The sequence below is a fragment of the Leptodactylus fuscus genome, chromosome 9 (genome assembly GCF_031893055.1).
Source record: "Leptodactylus fuscus isolate aLepFus1 chromosome 9, aLepFus1.hap2, whole genome shotgun sequence".
Lineage (NCBI taxonomy): Eukaryota > Metazoa > Chordata > Amphibia > Anura > Leptodactylidae > Leptodactylus > Leptodactylus fuscus.
Genome location: NC_134273.1, coordinates 2,694,783 through 2,713,114, shown reverse-complemented (window position 1 = coordinate 2,713,114; position 18,332 = coordinate 2,694,783). Strand labels below are relative to the sequence as shown.

The window sequence follows — 18,332 nt, the reverse complement described above, 5'->3', positions numbered from 1 at the left end:
CACCTCCATTGATGTAAAATCTTCATTTTCAGTTTTATCTTTTTCTTTAATGAATAGACAAGATAGAAATACAAAATGAAAGCTGTTACAGACAGGACACAACTTCTCTTTACAGTAGAAACTTTATGGCAGAATCCTGTATCAGTTGTGGGTCTGTCGGAGGGATTTCCGCCGTGACATTGATCTCCCTCCGTCTTCAGGTGCATTGTCCTTCCTTTAGGTCAGATCTTTTTTGTTCCATTGCCTTCTCTGTCTCTGAAGACGTCTTTCACGTTTCTTTAGCGCCTTCCATCTTCTTATTCTTCCACTTTGTAGCATTAACCCCTTCACTTCAGCTCTTGGTTGGTCGACTCCATAGCAACAAATTTCATTTCATTGTGGACGGTCCCGGAGGTGATGCTCCCATCCCTCACTTTATTCCGGAACATGAAGGGGAAGGCTTTCTTGAAGGATTTCCTGAAGCTGGCGCCCATGAACGCGTAGACAATGGGGTTGATGGACGAGTTGGCATAGGACATACAATTGGCCCAGGTCTTGATCTTGTAGGTGGCGTAGTTGGCTTGAAATCCTGGGTAGAATCCTTGGAAGAGGCTGAAGAGCTGGATGGGGCCCCAGCAGATGGTGAACAGGAGGACGATCACGATCACCATTTTGGATATTTTGCTCCTCATGGCGATGGTCCTCTCAGACAGAAGCTGAACCTGGAAGAATAAAGGAGATGCATTTAGTCTTTCATATTACGTTACATCTCCAGTAATGGTTGGGTTGTAATTGCTAGAGACGTGATCTGTCACTGCAGCTCTGGTTGGGACTGTAGTATTGGGGTGATTTATCTGATGGAGGTTACCAAGTATCCAGCACATAGGAGCACAACCCTGGGGTTTCATCTCCTGTCCCGCTACCTGATAGTTGTTGTCCATGGGCTCCACCACCGGCTGTCCAACTCTCTTCAGCATTAGTGAGTAGCACAGACAGATGGTCAGCAATGGCAGAAGGTAGACAGCAAGGAACTGGTAGAGGATACAGGCTTTCTTCTGGGTGTCTGATGGAAACTGCTCCATGCAGTAGGTCCTTGGTCCGTACCAGTAACCGTTTTGGATCTTCTGGTAAGGAATGATGGGAGTAGAAAGCAGCAGGGACCCTGCAGAGGAGACACGTGGTTACACATGGAGATACATTGTATACCTCACTACTGTCCATACACACCACATGGAGATACATTGTATACATCACTACTATCCATACACACCACATGGAGATACACTGTATACCTCACTACTGTCCATACACACCACATGGAGATACATTGTATACATCACTACTATCCATACACACCACATGGAGATACATTGTATACATCACTACTATCCATACACACCACATGGAGATACATTGTATACTTCACTACTATCCATACACACCACATGGAGATACACTGTATACCTCACTACTGTCCATACACACCACATGGAGATACATTGTATACATCACTACTATCCATACACACCACATGGAGATACATTGTATACATCACTACTATCCATACACACCACATGGAGATACATTGTATACATCATTACTGTCCATACACACCACATGGAGATACATTGTATACATCACTACTATCCATACACACCACATGGAGATACATTGTATACTTCACTACTATCCATACACACCACATGGAGATACACTGTATACCTCACTACTGTCCATACACACCACATGGAGATACATTGTATACATCACTACTATCCATACACACCACATGGAGATACACTGTATACCTCACTACTGTCCATACACACCACATGGAGATACATTGTATACATCACTACTATCCATACACACCACATGGAGATACATTGTATACATCACTACTATCCATACACACCACATGGAGATACATTGTATACATCATTACTGTCCATACACACCACATGGAGATACATTGTATACATCACTACTATCCATACACACCACATGGAGATACATTGTATACTTCACTACTATCCATACACACCACATGGAGATACACTGTATACATCACTACTGTCCATACACACCACATGGAGATACACTGTATACATCACTACTGTCCATACACACCACATGGAGATACACTGTATACATCACTACTGTCCATACACACCACATGGAGATACATTGTATACATCACTACTATCCATACACACCACATGGAGATACATTGTATACATCATTACTGTCCATACACACCACATGGAGATACATTGTATACCTCACTACTGTCCATACACACCACATGGAGATACATTGTATACATCACTACTATCCATACACACCACATGGAGATACATTGTATACCTCACTACTGTCCATACACACCACATGGAGATACACTGTATACATCACTACTATCCATACACACCACATGGAGATACATTGTATACATCACTACTATCCATACACACCACATGGAGATACATTGTATACATCATTACTGTCCATACACACCACATGGAGATACATTGTATACCTCACTACTGTCCATACACACCACATGGAGATACATTGTATACATCACTACTATCCATACACACCACATGGAGATACATTGTATACCTCACTACTGTCCATACACACCACATGGAGATACACTGTATACATCACTACTATCCATACACACCACATGGAGATACATTGTATACATCACTACTATCCATACACACCACATGGAGATACATTGTATACCTCACTACTGTCCATACACACCACATGGAGATACACTGTATACATCACTACTATCCATACACACCACATGGAGATACATTGTATACCTCACTACTGTCCATACACACCACATGGAGATACACTGTATACATCACTACTATCCATACACACCACATGGAGATACATTGTATACCTCACTACTGTCCATACACACCACATGGAGATACACTGTATACATCACTACTATCCATACACACCACATGGAGATACACTGTATACCTCACTACTGTCCATACACACCACATGGAGATACATTGTATACCTCACTACTGTCCATACACACCACATGGAGATACACTGTATACATCACTACTATCCATACACACCACATGGAGATACACTGTATACATCACTACTGTCCATACACACCACATGGAGATACACTGTATACATCACTACTGTCCATACACACCACATGGAGATACATTGTATACATCACTACTATCCATACACACCACATGGAGATACATTGTATACATCATTACTGTCCATACACACCACATGGAGATACATTGTATACCTCACTACTGTCCATACACACCACATGGAGATACATTGTATACATCACTACTATCCATACACACCACATGGAGATACATTGTATACCTCACTACTGTCCATACACACCACATGGAGATACACTGTATACATCACTACTGTCCATACACACCACATGGAGATACATTGTATACATCACTACTATCCATACACACCACATGGAGATACATTGTATACGTCACTACTATCCATACACACCACATGGAGATACATTGTATACATCACTACTGTCCATACACACCACATGGAGATACACTGTATACCTCACTACTGTCCATACACACCACATGGAGATACACTGTATACATCACTACTATCCATACACACCACATGGAGATACATTGTATACATCATTACTGTCCATACACACCACATGGAGATACATTGTATACATCACTACTGTCCATACACACCACATGGAGATACACTGTATACATCACTACTATCCATACACACCACATGGAGATACATTGTATACATCACTACTGTCCATACACACCACATGGAGATACACTGTATACGTCACTACTATCCATACACACCACATGGAGATACACTGTATACGTCACTACTATCCACACACACCACATGGAGATACATTGTATACATCACTACTGTCCATACACACCACATGGAGATACATTGTATACGTCACTACATCCATACACACCACATGGAGATACATTGTATACTTCACTACTATCCATACACACCACATGGAGATACACTGTATACGTCACTACTATCCACACACACCACATGGAGATACATTGTATACATCACTACTGTCCATACACACCACATGGAGATACATTGTATACGTCACTACATCCATACACACCACATGGAGATACATTGTATACTTCACTACTATCCATACACACCACATGGAGATACATTGTATACATCACTACTATCCATACACACCACATGGAGATACATTGTATACCTCACTACTGTCCATACACACCACATGGAGATACACTGTATACATCACTACTGTCCATACACACCACATGGAGATACACTGTATACATCACTACTATCCATACACACCACATGGAGATACATTGTATACATCACTACTGTCCATACACACCACATGGAGATACACTGTATACATCACTACTATCCATACACACCACATGGAGATACACTGTATACGTCACTACTATCCATACACACCACATGGAGATACATTGTATACCTCACTACTGTCCATACACACCACATGGAGATACATTGTATACCTCACTACTATCCATACACACCACATGGAGATACATTGTATACATCACTACTGTCCATACACACCACATGGAGATACACTGTATACATCACTACTGTCCATACACACCACATGGAGATACATTGTATACCTCACTACTGTCCATACACACCACATGGAGATACACTGTATACATCACTACTGTCCATACACACCACATGGAGATACATTGTATACCTCACTACTGTCCATACACACCACATGGAGATACACTGTATACATCACTACTATCCATACACACCACATGGAGATACATTGTATACTTCACTACTATCCATACATATGATGGCCACTTCTTACCTATCCAGATACAGATACTGACAATCATGGCCGCTTTGGGGGTTCGGTGCCTCAGTGACCTCAGAGGATATAATGTAGCGTAGCAGCGGTCGGCGCTCATCGCTGTCAGGGTGATACAGGTGGCCTGGACTGTGACCTGAGATCAATCACACAGAGGTGACTATGAATTGTATCTATGACATTAATAACTAAGATGATGGATACACACAGCGACAGTAATATACATATAATACATAGACTGTAATAGTAAGTGGTATTATAAGATAATCCTTTAATAGTCCCACAGTGGGGAAATTTCAGATTATTATGTGATATCATATAAAACACCACAATATACTATATAATATAATACAGTGCAAGCTAATGTTCTATTATCATATATACAGTGTAATATAAAGTATTGTAATATCATGTAATGGAAAACATATAGTGTAATAACAAGTACTATAATATGACATAATACATACAGTGTAATATAAAATAGTATATCCTATAATAAAGTGTCATAGTATCGTGTAATATACTACATACAGTGTAACATAAAGTAATATAATATAATACAGTGTAATATAAAGTATTATATCATGTAATGTAATAAGTACTATCATATAATACATACTGTACAATGTAATCTAGCATATAATATATGCAGTGTAATATAAAGTACTATAATATTATATATTCGGTGTAATGTAAAGTACCATCATATATCATGTAGTTAAATATAAAGCTTAATATATAATATACTACATACAGTGTAATATAAGGTACTATATTCTCATATAATACAATGTAATGTAAAGCACAATAATATAAACATAGAGTGTAATATAAAGTACTGCAATACTGTATAAAATAATTCAGTGTAATATAAATGACTATATTATCATATAACACAGTGTAATATAAAGCTCTAGAATATCATATAAACTGTAATATACTGTGTAAAAAATAGTGTAATAGTACTATCTCATATACGTGGAGTGTATATATAGTGTAGTATAATATAATGTAATACACACAGTATGTAGCAATGTACTATAATATTACATAATACAGTTTAATATGATGCACGGAGTGATCTATAAAGTCATGTAATATAATGTATAATATCACTCAGTAAGAAATATTATAATGGCTTCCGTGTAATATAAAGGAGTATAATAAATACAATGTAACAGAATATCATTCTTATGGTGTAGAATAAATGAGTGTATTATTCATACAATGGTATAGAATAGTACAATACATTCAGTGTAATATAAAGGAGTAGAATATATTATAATAACACAGGTCTGCAAAAAAAAATAAAAAAATTTCAACAGCTGTTTTGGTTTTTCTATGTCATCTTTGTTGCTTTGGCCTCCATTTTGTCCTAGGACCCCCCCCCCCCGTATCCTGACAATGTTACATAAGACAATACCTCAAAATAAGTGGAAATAGACTGATACAATTTATGTTTTATTACAATATTTTCAGGAAATTCCATTTTTGACCTGAGATGAGCCACTAACACCCTAAACGTGATTCTTCTCCCTGTGCGGCTCCTCTTGGTGCGGTTACACCTGTGAGCGGCGTCTGAGGTCTCGGAAGCGTTGTCTATTCGCTCGCTCTGGAAGGTCTTTTCTTTGAGAGTCAAAGTGTTTCGGAATCTTATATCTTACAGGCACGTATGGGAATAAATAATAGGAATTTGGACTTTAAGTTTGTTTTTGTTTTTATTTTTTTTATTTATTTATTTTTTTTTTTTGCAAGACCTGAGTAATTTGATAAATTTGAAGACAATTTTGCATTTCGTGGCCAATCCTGACGTCTAGGAGTGTTTTCAATATTTTCTGTGTTTTTAGCACCAAAATAAATGGAAATGAAAATAATCAAACAGCTTTATAGTCCCAGATCTGTGTAATCCCTGTAACACTAATGTAATACGTACAGTATAATGTAACGTAGTGTCATATAGTAATATAATAGATACAGTGCAATACAAAGTAGCATAATATAATACATACAGCGTAATATAAGGTGAATGTAACATGGTAGCATAATATAATGCAGAGTGATATTGTAGTATAATATATATACAGTGTAGTATCCAGTAGTATAATATAATGTAATATACATACAGTGTAATATAAGGCAGTACAATATAAAATACAATAGATAAAGTGTAATATAAAGTAATATAAAACATTATATCCTATTAATATTATAAATGTGAAAGTTTGTGAGTTTGTGGGTTTGTGGGTTTGCATGTTCGGATGTTTGTTCCTCAATCACGGAAAAACCGCTCCACCGATTTGGCTGAAATTTTCCACAAACATAGTTAATACACCCGATTGCGCAATAGGCTACTTTTCGTCACAATAGCACACATACGTTTGTGCCAGGACCCCCACAAATCCCAAACTCACACCACCATCTCTGCAATCTCACACACTTTGGACCATAGCAAGCCACAAAATTCATATTACCGTCTACAGCCTCGCCCCTAACCCCACACAATCTCATATACATATACTTTACCACTTTGCCCCTCACCTTAACGATACTCTAGGAGGCGCTCTTTAACGCTCCGGAGCAGCCATGTTTGCCGACCCCCACCGCTCTGACAATCCGCGACACCGCCCACCCATGTCAATACCCCTAGGAGGTCTAATAAATGCAAAAAAAAAAGTTTAAAAAAAGTAAAAAAAATAAATAAATAAATAAAAAGGATTAAAAATTCAAATCCCCCCCTTTCCCTAGAACACATATAAAAGTAGTTAAAAACTGTGAAACACATACATGTTAGGTATCCCCACGTCCAAAATCGCCCGCTCTACACAGCTATACAAATATTTTTCCTGTTCGGTAAACGCTGTAGCGGGAAAAATGGTCAAAAGTGCCAAACTGCCATTTTTTCACTGTTTTGATTCTGATAAAAATTTGAATAAAAAGTGATCAAAGCAATAACATTTCCCAAAAATGGTAGAACTACAAAGTACACCCGGTCCCGCAAAAAAAGACGCCCTATACATCCCCGTACACGCAAGTATAAAAAAGTTACGACTGTCGGAATATGGCGACTTTTCAAAACATAATTTTTTAACACAGTTTTGGATTTTTTTTAAGGGGTCAAAATGTAAATAAAACGATATAAATTTGGTATCCCCGGAATCGTAACGAAACACAGAATACAGGGGACATGTCATTTTGGTTGCACAGTGAACGCCGTAAAACCAAAGCCCGTAAGAAAGTCGCAGAAATGCATTTTTTCTTCAAATCCACCCCATTCTGAATTTTTTCCCTGCTTCCCAGTACATTATATAGAATAATTAATGGTGGCATCATGAAGAAAAGTTTGTCCCGCAAAAATTAAGACCTCATATGACTCTGGGAGCGGAGAAATAAAAAAGTTATGGGGTTTAGAAGGAGGGGAGTCAAAAACTAAAATCAAAAAATGTCATCGGCGGGAAAGGGTTAACTTCAAATACTTCTGTCCCAAAGTCACTATGTACAGTATATACCAACACCGTATATATAGCAGCTCAAATACAAAGTAACTGCAACACAAAAGTCTCACGGATTCTCTGAATTACAGCAAAAACAAGATACAAAGTTACATTTCATATCCCATCCCTTATACACAGTACGAAAACCTTACCCCCGCCTGTATATACCCACTGCTACAATCACCGCAGACTAAGTCGCGGGTACCAGCTAGTATTGTAATAAAATAACATCATATAATCCATTCAGTGTAATATAAAGTATGGTATGTATGGTATGAGATACATAGAGTGTAATAAGGAAGTGATTATATAATATAATACATGTAACATAATATCTTTATATAATTCCTTCCGTGTAGTATAATAATATAAGACGTCTTACAATATCTGGAGTGTGACGCCATCGGCTGCACATTTACCTGCTGGAGATAAGCCACAAACTTGCACATGAAGTCTCCGAACACCCAGCTGGGCAGAGGATAAAGCGTGGCAGTGAAGGGCACGCAGCACACCAGGAACATGATGTCAGTAGTAGCCAGGTTAGCTGGAGGAGAACAGAACAATAATAGTGAGGGGCAAATACTCCCAAATCTGTCTGAATGAATACAGTCACTACTCCCTGCTGCACAGTGTCCCTGAGCTATCCCTTTAATGATCAGGCAGATTGCTCCTGAATCGTTCTGCCCAATCATATAGAGAACTATTCAGAGATACAGGAGCTGCACAGTTCTCTCCATCCCTCCCTGCGCTCTCTGTATGACCTATGAGGGGGTGTCTGTCCATCCTAGACCATGATCAGTGATTATTTACATGAGCCCGAGGCTATAGGGGTACTCACAATAACCCTTGCACTGCCGGAGTCACTGACACCCGCAACTGGATGCAAATGCAAATCACCATGGAAACAGGAGGGTGGAGCAGCCACTAAATACTATTGACGGAAAGGGAGGAGAAACTTTTAATATGGGGGCAGTAAGGGACCCCCCCCCTCCCCCCGAAATGAACAAGGATCATCTCCAGAACAAGCAATTGATACAATGTTATAACTATTAACGCACTTATATTATATTACAGAGCACTATACTGCCCCCCACTGTAGTACAGAGCACTATACTGCCCCCGACTGTAGTACAGAGCACTATACTGCCCCCGACTGTAGTACAGAGCACTATACTGCCCCCCACTGTAGTACAGAGCACTATACTGCCCCCGACTGTAGTACAGAGCACTATACTGCCCCCCACTGTAGTACAGAGCACTATACTGCCCCCCACTGTAGTACAGAGCACTATACTGCCCCCCACTGTAGTACAGAGCACTATACTGCCCCCCACTGTAGTACAGAGCACTATACTGCCCCCGACTGTAGTACAGAGCACTATACTGTCCCCCACTGTAGTACAGAGCACTATACTGCCCCCGACTGTAGTACAGAGCACTATACTGCCTCCGACTGTAGTACAGAGCACTATACTGCCCCCACTGTAGTACAGAGCACTATACTGCCCCCCACTGTAGTACAGAGCACTATACTGCCTCCGACTGTACTACAGAGCACTATACTGCCCCCGACTGTAGTACAGAGCACTATACTGCCCCCGACTGTAGTACAGAGCACTATACTGCCCCCGACTGTAGTACAGAGCACTATACTGCCCCCCACTGTAGTACAGAGCACTATACTGCCTCCGACTGTACTACAGAGCACTATACTGCCCCCGACTGTAGTACAGAGCACTATACTGCCCCCGACTGTAGTACAGAGCACTATACTGCCCCCCACTGTAGTACAGAGCACTATACTGCCTCCGACTGTACTACAGAGCACTATACTGCCCCCCACTGTAGTACAGAGCACTATACTGCCCCCCACTGTAGTACAGAGCACTATACTGCCCCCGACTGTAGTACAGAGCACTATACTGCCTCCGACTGTAGTACAGAGCACTATACTGCCCCCCACTGTAGTACAGAGCACTATACTGCCCCCCACTGTAGTACAGAGCACTATACTGCCCCCGACTGTAGTACAGAGCACTATACTGCCCCCGACTGTAGTACAGAGCACTATACTGCCCCCCACTGTAGTACAGAGCACTATACTGCCCCCGACTGTAGTACAGAGCACTATACTGCCCCCGACTGTAGTACAGAACACTATACTGCCCCCACTGTAGTACAGAGCACTATACTGCCCCCCACTGTAGTACAGAGCACTATACTGCCCCCCACTGTAGTACAGAGCACTATACTGCCCCCGACTGTAGTACAGAACACTATACTGCCCCCCCACTGTAGTACAGAGCACTATACTGCCCCCCACTGTAGTACAGAGCACTATACTGCCCCCGACTGTAGTACAGAGCACTATACTGCCCCCCACTGTAGTACAGACCACTATACTGCCCCCCACTGTAGTACAGAGCACTATACTGCCCCCGACTGTAGTACAGAGCACTATACTGCCCCCGACTGTAGTACAGAGCACTATACTGCCCCCGACTGTAGTACAGAGCACTATACTGCCTCCGACTGTAGTACAGAGCACTATACTGCCCCCGACTGTAGTACAGAGCACTATACTGCCCCCCACTGTAGTACAGAGCACTATACTGCCCCCCACTGTAGTACAGAGCACTATACTGCCCCCGACTGTAGTACAGAACACTATACTGCCCCCCACTGTAGTACAGAGCACTATACTGCCCCCGACTGTAGTACAGAGCACTATACTGCCCCCGACTGTAGTACAGAGCACTATACTGCCCCCGACTGTAGTACAGAGCACTATACTGCCTCCGACTGTAGTACAGAGCACTATACTGCCCCCGACTGTAGTACAGAGCACTATACTGCCCCCCACTGTAGTACAGAGCACTATACTGCCCCCCACTGTAGTACAGAGCACTATACTGCCCCCGACTGTAGTACAGAGCACTATACTGCCCCCGACTGTAGTACAGAGCACTATACTGCCCCCGACTGTAGTACAGAGCACTATACTGCCCCCGACTGTAGTACAGAGCACTATACTGCCCCCGACTGTAGTACAGAGCACTATACTGCCCCCGACTGTAGTACAGAGCACTATACTGCCCCCGACTGTAGTACAGAGCACTATACTGCCCCCGACTGTAGTACAGAGCACTATACTGCCCCCCACTGTAGTACAGAGCACTATACTGCCCCCGACTGTAGTACAGAGCACTATACTGCCCCCCACTGTAGTACAGAGCACTATACTGCCCCCCACTGTAGTACAGAGCACTATACTGCCCCCCACTGTAGTACAGAGCACTATACTGCCCCCGACTGTAGTACAGAGCACTATACTGCCTCCGACTGTAGTACAGAGCACTATACTGCCTCCGACTGTAGTACAGAGCACTATACTGCCCCCTACTATAGTACAGAGCACTATACTGCCCCCCACTGTAGTACAGAGCACTATACTGCCCCCGACTGTAGTACAGAGCACTATACTGCCCCCCACTGTAGTACAGAGCACTATACTGCCCCCGACTGTAGTACAGAGCACTATACTGCCCCTGACTGTAGTACAGAACACTATACTGCCCCCACTGTAGTACAGAGCACTATACTGCCCCCCACTGTAGTACAGAGCACTATACTGCCCCCGACTGTAGTACAGAGCACTATACTGCCTCCGACTGTAGTACAGAGCACTATACTGCCCCCGACTGTAGTACAGAGCACTATACTGCCCCCACTGTAGTACAGACCACTATACTGCCCCCACTGTAGTACAGAGCACTATACTGCCCCCCACTGTAGTACAGAGCACTATACTGCCCCCCTCTGTAGTACAGAGCACTATACTGCCCCCCACTGTAGTACAGAGCACTATACTGCCCCCCACTGTAGTACAGAGCACTATACTGCCTCCGACTGTAGTACAGAACACTATACTGCCCCCACTGTAGTACAGAGCACTATACTGCCCCCCACTGTAGTACAGAGCACTATACTGCCCCCGACTGTAGTACAGAACACTATACTGCCCCCGACTGTAGTACAGAGCACTATACTGCCCCCCACTGTAGTACAGAGCACCATACTGCCCCCGACTGTAGTACAGAGCACTATACTGCCCCCGACTGTAGTACAGAGCACTATACTGCCCCCCACTGTAGTACAGAGCACTATACTGCCCCCCACTGTAGTACAGAGCACTATACTGCCCCCCACTGTAGTACAGAACACTATACTGCCCCCCACTGTAGTACAGAGCACTATACTGCCCCCCACTGTAGTACAGAGCACCATACTGCCCCCGACTGTAGTACAGAGCACTATACTGCCCCCCACTGTAGTACAGAGCACTATACTGCCCCCCACTGTAGTACAGAGCACTATACTGCCCCCGACTGTAGTACAGAGCACCATACTGCCCCCGACTGTAGTACAGAGCACTATACTGCCCCCCACTGTAGTACAGAGCACTATACTGCCCCCGACTGTAGTACAGAGCACTATACTGCCCCCCACTGTAGTACAGAGCACTATACTGCCCCCCACTGTAATATCACTGTCGTCATCATAGAATTCATAAACCAGTGTCACAAATAACATTATTTAGGAAACACTGACACCTGCTGGAAACATCAGACACTGTCCCGACATCCATCCTCACTGGTCTAGTAATACAATCTATTACTATCTGTTATCAGCCATGTCAGGAGAGGGGAGGCCGACTGTAGGACAGGGGAATACAATCTATTACTATCTGTTATCAGCCATGTCAGGAGAGGAGAGGCCGACTGTAGGACAGGGGAATACAATCTATTACTATCTGTTATCAGCCATGTCAGGAGGGGAGAGGCCGACTGCAGGACAGGGGAATACAATCTATTACTATCTGTTATCAGCCATGTCAGGAGAGGAGAGGCCGACTGTAGGACAGGGGAATACAATCTATTACTATCTGTTATCAGCCATGTCAGGAGAGGAGAGGCCGACTGTAGGACAGGGGAATACAATCTATTACTATCTGTTATCAGCCATGTCAGGAGAGGCCGACTGTAGGACAGGGGAATACAATCTATTACTATCTGTTATCAGCCATGTCAGGAGAGGGGAGGCCGACTGTAGGACAGGGGAATACAATCTATTACTATCTGTTATCAGCCATGTCAGGAGAGGAGAGGCCGACTGTAGGACAGGGGAATACAATCTATTACTATCTGTTATCAGCCATGTCAGGAGAGGAGAGGCCGACTGTAGGACAGGAGAATACAATCTATTACTATCTGTTATCAGCCATGTCAGGAGAGGAGAGGCTGACTGTAGGACAGGAGAATACAGTCTATTACTATCTGTTATCAGCCATGTCAGGAGAGGCCGACTGTAGGACAGGGGAATACAATCTATTGCTATCTGTTATCAGCCATGTCAGGAGAGGAGAGGCCGACTGTAGGACAGGGGAATACAATCTATTACTATCTGTTATCAGCCATGTCAGGAGAGGAGAGGCCGACTGTAGGACAGAGGAATACAATCTATTACTATCTGTTATCAGCCATGTCAGGAGAGGAGAGGCCGACTGTAGGACAGGAGAATACAATCTATTACTATCTGTTATCAGCCATGTCAGGAGAGGCCGACTGTAGGACAGGGGAATACAATCTATTACTATCTGTTATCAGCCATGTCAGGAGAGGGGAGGCCGACTGTAGGACAGGGGAATACAATCTATTACTATCTGTTATCAGCCATGTCAGGAGAGGAGAGGCCGACTGTAGGACAGGGGAATACAATCTATTACTATCTGTTATCAGCCATGTCAGGAGAGGAGAGGCTGACTGTAGGACAGGAGAATACAATCTATTACTATCTGTTATCAGCCATGTCAGGAGAGGAGAGGCCGACTGTAGGACAGGGGAATACAATCTATTACTATCTGTTATCAGCCATGTCAGGAGAGGCCGACTGTAGGACAGGAGAATACAATCTATTACTATCTGTTATCAGTCATGTCAGGAGAGCAGAGGACGACTGTAGGACAGGGGAATACAATCTATTACTATCTGTTATCAGCCATGTCAGGAGAGGCCGACTGTAGGACAGGGGAATACAATCTATTACTATCTGTTATCAGCCATGTCAGGAGAGGAGAGGCCGACTGTAGGACAGGGGAATACAATCTATTACTATCTGTTATCTGCCATGTCAGGAGAGGCCGACTGTAGGACAGGGGAATACAATCTATTACTATCTGTTATCAGCCATGTCAGGAGAGGAGAGGCCGACTGTAGGACAGGGGAATACAATCTATTACTATCTGTTATCAGCCATGTCAGGAGAGGAGAGGCCGACTGTAGGACAGGGGAATACAATCTATTACTATCTGTTATCAGCCATGTCAGGAGAGGAGAGGCCGACTGTAGGACAGGGGAATACAATCTATTACTATCTGTTATCAGCCATGTCAAGAGAGGAGAGGCCGACTGTAGGACAGGAGAATACAATCTATTACTATCTGTTATCAGCCATGTCAGGACTGGCCGACTGTAGGACAGGGGAATACAATCTATTACTATCTGTTATCAGCCATGTCAGGAGAGGAGAGGCCGACTGTAGGACAGGGGAATACAATCTATTACTATCTGTTATCAGCCATGTCAGGAGAGGAGAGGCCAACTGTAGGACAGGGGAATACAATCTATTACTATCTGTTATCTGCCATGTCAGGAGAGGCCGACTGTAGGACAGGAGAATACAATCTATTACTATCTGTTATCAGCCATGTCAGGAGAGGCCGACTTGTAGGACAGGAGAATACAATCTATTACTATCTGTTATCAGCCATGTCAGGAAAGGAGAGGCCGACTGTAGGACAGGAGAATACAATCTATTACTATCTGTTATCAGCCATGTCAGGAGAGGCCGACTTGTAGGACAGGAGAATACAATCTATTACTATCTGTTATCAGCCATGTCAGGAGAGGAGAGGCCGACTGTAGGACAGGAGAATACAATCTATTACTATCTGTTATCAGCCATGTCAGGAAAGGAGAGGCCGACTGTAGGACAGGAGAATACAATCTATTACTATCTGTTATCAGCCATGTCAGGAAAGGAGAGGCCGACTGTAGGACAGGGGAATACAATCTATTACTATCTGTTATCAGCCATGTCAGGAAAGGAGAGGCCGACTGTAGGACAGGAGAATACAATCTATTACTATCTGTTATCAGCCATGTCAGGAGAGGCCGACTGTAGGACAGGAGAATACAATCTATTACTATCTGTTATCAGCCATGTCAGGAAAGGAGAGGCCGACTGTAGGACAGGGGAATACAATCTATTACTATCTGTTATCAGCCATGTCAGGAGAGGAGAGGCCGACTGTAGGACAGAATACAATCTATTACTATCTGTTATCAGCCATGTCAGGAGAGGAGAGGCCGACTGTAGGACAGGAGAATACAATCTATTACTATCTGTTATCAGTCATGTCAGGAGAGCAGAGGCCGACTGTAGGACAGGGGAATACAATCTATTACTATCTGTTATCTGCCATGTCAGGAGAGGAGAGGCCGACTGTAGGACAGGGGAATACAATCTATTACTATCTGTTATCAGCCATGTCAGGAGAGGCCGACTGTAGGACAGGGGAATACAATCTATTACTATCTGTTATCAGCCATGTCAGGAGAGGCCGACTGTAGGACAGGAGAATACAATCTATTACTATCTGTTATCAGCCATGTCAGGAGGGGAGAGGCCGACTTGTAGGACAGGAGAATACAATCTATTACTATCTGTTATCAGCCATGTCAGGAGAGGAGAGGCCGACTGTAGGACAGGAGAATACAATATATTACTATCAGTTATCAGCCATGTCAGGAAAGGAGAGGCCGACTGTAGGACAGGGGAATACAATCTATTACTATCTGTTATCAGCCATGTCAGGAGAGGAGAGGCCGACTGTAGGACAGGGGAATACAATCTATTACTATCTGTTATCAGCCATGTCAGGAGAGGAGAGGCCGACTGTAGGACAGGGGAATACAATCTATTACTATCTGTTATCAGCCATGTAAGGAGAGGCCGACTGTAGGACAGGGGAATACAATCTATTACTATCTGTTATCAGCCATGTCAGGAGAGGCCGACTGTAGGACAGGAGAATACAATCTATTACTATCTGTTATCAGCCATGTCAGGAGGGGAGAGGCCGACTGTAGGACAGGGGAATACAATCTATTACTATCTGGTATCAGCCATGTCAGGAGGGGAGAGGCCGACTGTAGGACAGGGGAATACAATCTATTACTATCTGTTATCAGCCATGTCAGGAGAGGAGAGGCCGACTGTAGGACAGGAGAATACAATCTATTACTATCTGTTATCAGCCATGTCAGGAGGGGAGAGGCCGACTGTAGGACAGGGGAATACAATCTATTACTATCTGTTATCAGCCATGTCAGGAGAGGAGAGGCCGACTGTAGGACAGGAGAATACAATCTATTACTATCTGTTATCAGCCATGTCAGGAGGGGAGAGGCCGACTGTAGGACAGGGGAATACAATCTATTACTATCTGTTATCAGCCATGTCAGGAGAGAAGAGGCCGACTGTAGGACAGGAGAATACAATCTATTACTATCTGTTATCAGCCATGTCAGGAGAGGAGAGGCCGACTGTAGGACAGGGGAATAGAATCTATTACTATCTGTTATCAGCCAGGTCAGCAGAGTAGAAGCTGATTGTAGGACAGGTGCACTTACCTATATAAAAGTTGGTCGCCGTTCTCATTTGTCGGTGCTTTGAGATGACATAAATGACAAGAGAATTCCCAATTAGTCCAACCAACATGATGAGGGCAAAGAAGAGGGGCACTAGCCATGCGTCAGTCAAGAATGGTGGTGGTTCGATCTCAGTCTGGTTGGTCAGGGACTCGTTGATTCTGCTCTCATTCCACAGGATGCTGCCATTCATATCCTCCCATGACAGGTTAAGCATCTCATTTACCAGCTCCTCCCCCAGCGCCATCAGCCGATCGAGAAAGAACCAAGAAATCCAGAACTGATCCTTAAAATTCCAAAAAACAGCCCAGAACCCACAGAGAAAATCAATGAAAACTCCAATAAGCACCACCAGGATTGGAAGTCTCAATGATTATGACTGGAGATGTTTTAGAGATTTGAACTTATATCCTGTAGAGGTCTCATTGACCGCTTCTCTCATGTAGATGTCTCATTGACCGGTCGTTACCTTCTGTAGATGTCTCATTGACCGGTCGTTACCTTCTGTAGATGTCTCATTGACCGGTCGTTACCTTCTGTAGATGTCTCATCGACTGGTGGTCTTCATCTTCTTCGGAGGGTCTCCTCCTGGACCCCTCTCCATCCCTTACTGCAGGTTCTGAGGTTTTGCGTCCGTCTGCTCGGGGTAACAACTCTCCAGTGTTTTATAGTGTAATTCACACGTGGAAAGTGAGCGGAGCGATGCAGCCCCGTATACAGTTTCCAGGCAACAAACGTGCTGTGGTCCATGAGAGCGTCACTAGTGAAGGCGAGACATCCAATCAATGGAAGGAGGGCGCTCACAATACAAGAGAGTTTAATAGGAACACACTCAGACTGTCCCCCCATAACAAGCCTTAAAGGGACCGTCCATCCTGCTGTATCTCCTGCTGCCTATGTTATTGGGAACATTCCTATTAACCCCTTCATGCCGAGGACCTTCAGACAGATGCCTCACAGCTGAGGGATCGCTGCAGTTACTTCCAATGTAGAGAGATTTCTCATTACTGATACAGTATAGCAAACTGTGAGAACAGAGGATTGTGTGAACAGGATGAAAGTGTAACAAACCCTCAGCTATTAGGAATATTAAGTGAAACCCTTTTCAGTTTTATGCTGCAGAGGATTTGTCCCCGTGTCCCGGGCTGGAGG

General features: G+C 43.4%; 1 protein-coding gene across 1 annotated transcript; it reads right to left on the bottom strand.

Annotated features, from left to right (window-relative positions):
• Window positions 1–240: 240 nt before the first annotated feature.
• On the bottom strand, window positions 241–17,427 carry LOC142217960 (G-protein coupled receptor 54-like). Its single transcript, XM_075286305.1, has 5 exons — window positions 17,163–17,427; window positions 8,829–8,953; window positions 4,919–5,054; window positions 903–1,141; window positions 241–701 (listed from the first exon to the last, which is right to left on the bottom strand). The coding sequence occupies exons 1-5, from the start codon at window positions 17,425–17,427 to the stop codon at window positions 327–329; spliced, it is 1,140 nt and encodes a 379-aa protein (XP_075142406.1). The 3' UTR covers window positions 241–326.
• Between the last annotated feature and the right edge of the window lie 905 nt (window positions 17,428–18,332).

What these genes read in the sequence shown, in the direction of transcription:
- LOC142217960 (XM_075286305.1), bottom strand. Translation starts at nt 17,427, where the DNA reads ATGGCGCTGGGGGAGGAGCTGGTAAATGAGATGCTTAACCTGTCATGG. An exon ending in GGCGACCAACTTTTATATAG is followed by an intron (nt 8,954 to 17,162) that starts GTAAGTGCACCT and finishes GTTCTCCTCCAG; the next exon opens with CTAACCTGGCTACTACTGAC. An exon ending in CCATGGACAACAACTATCAG is followed by an intron (nt 702 to 902) that starts GTAGCGGGACAG and finishes TTATTCTTCCAG; the next exon opens with GTTCAGCTTCTGTCTGAGAG.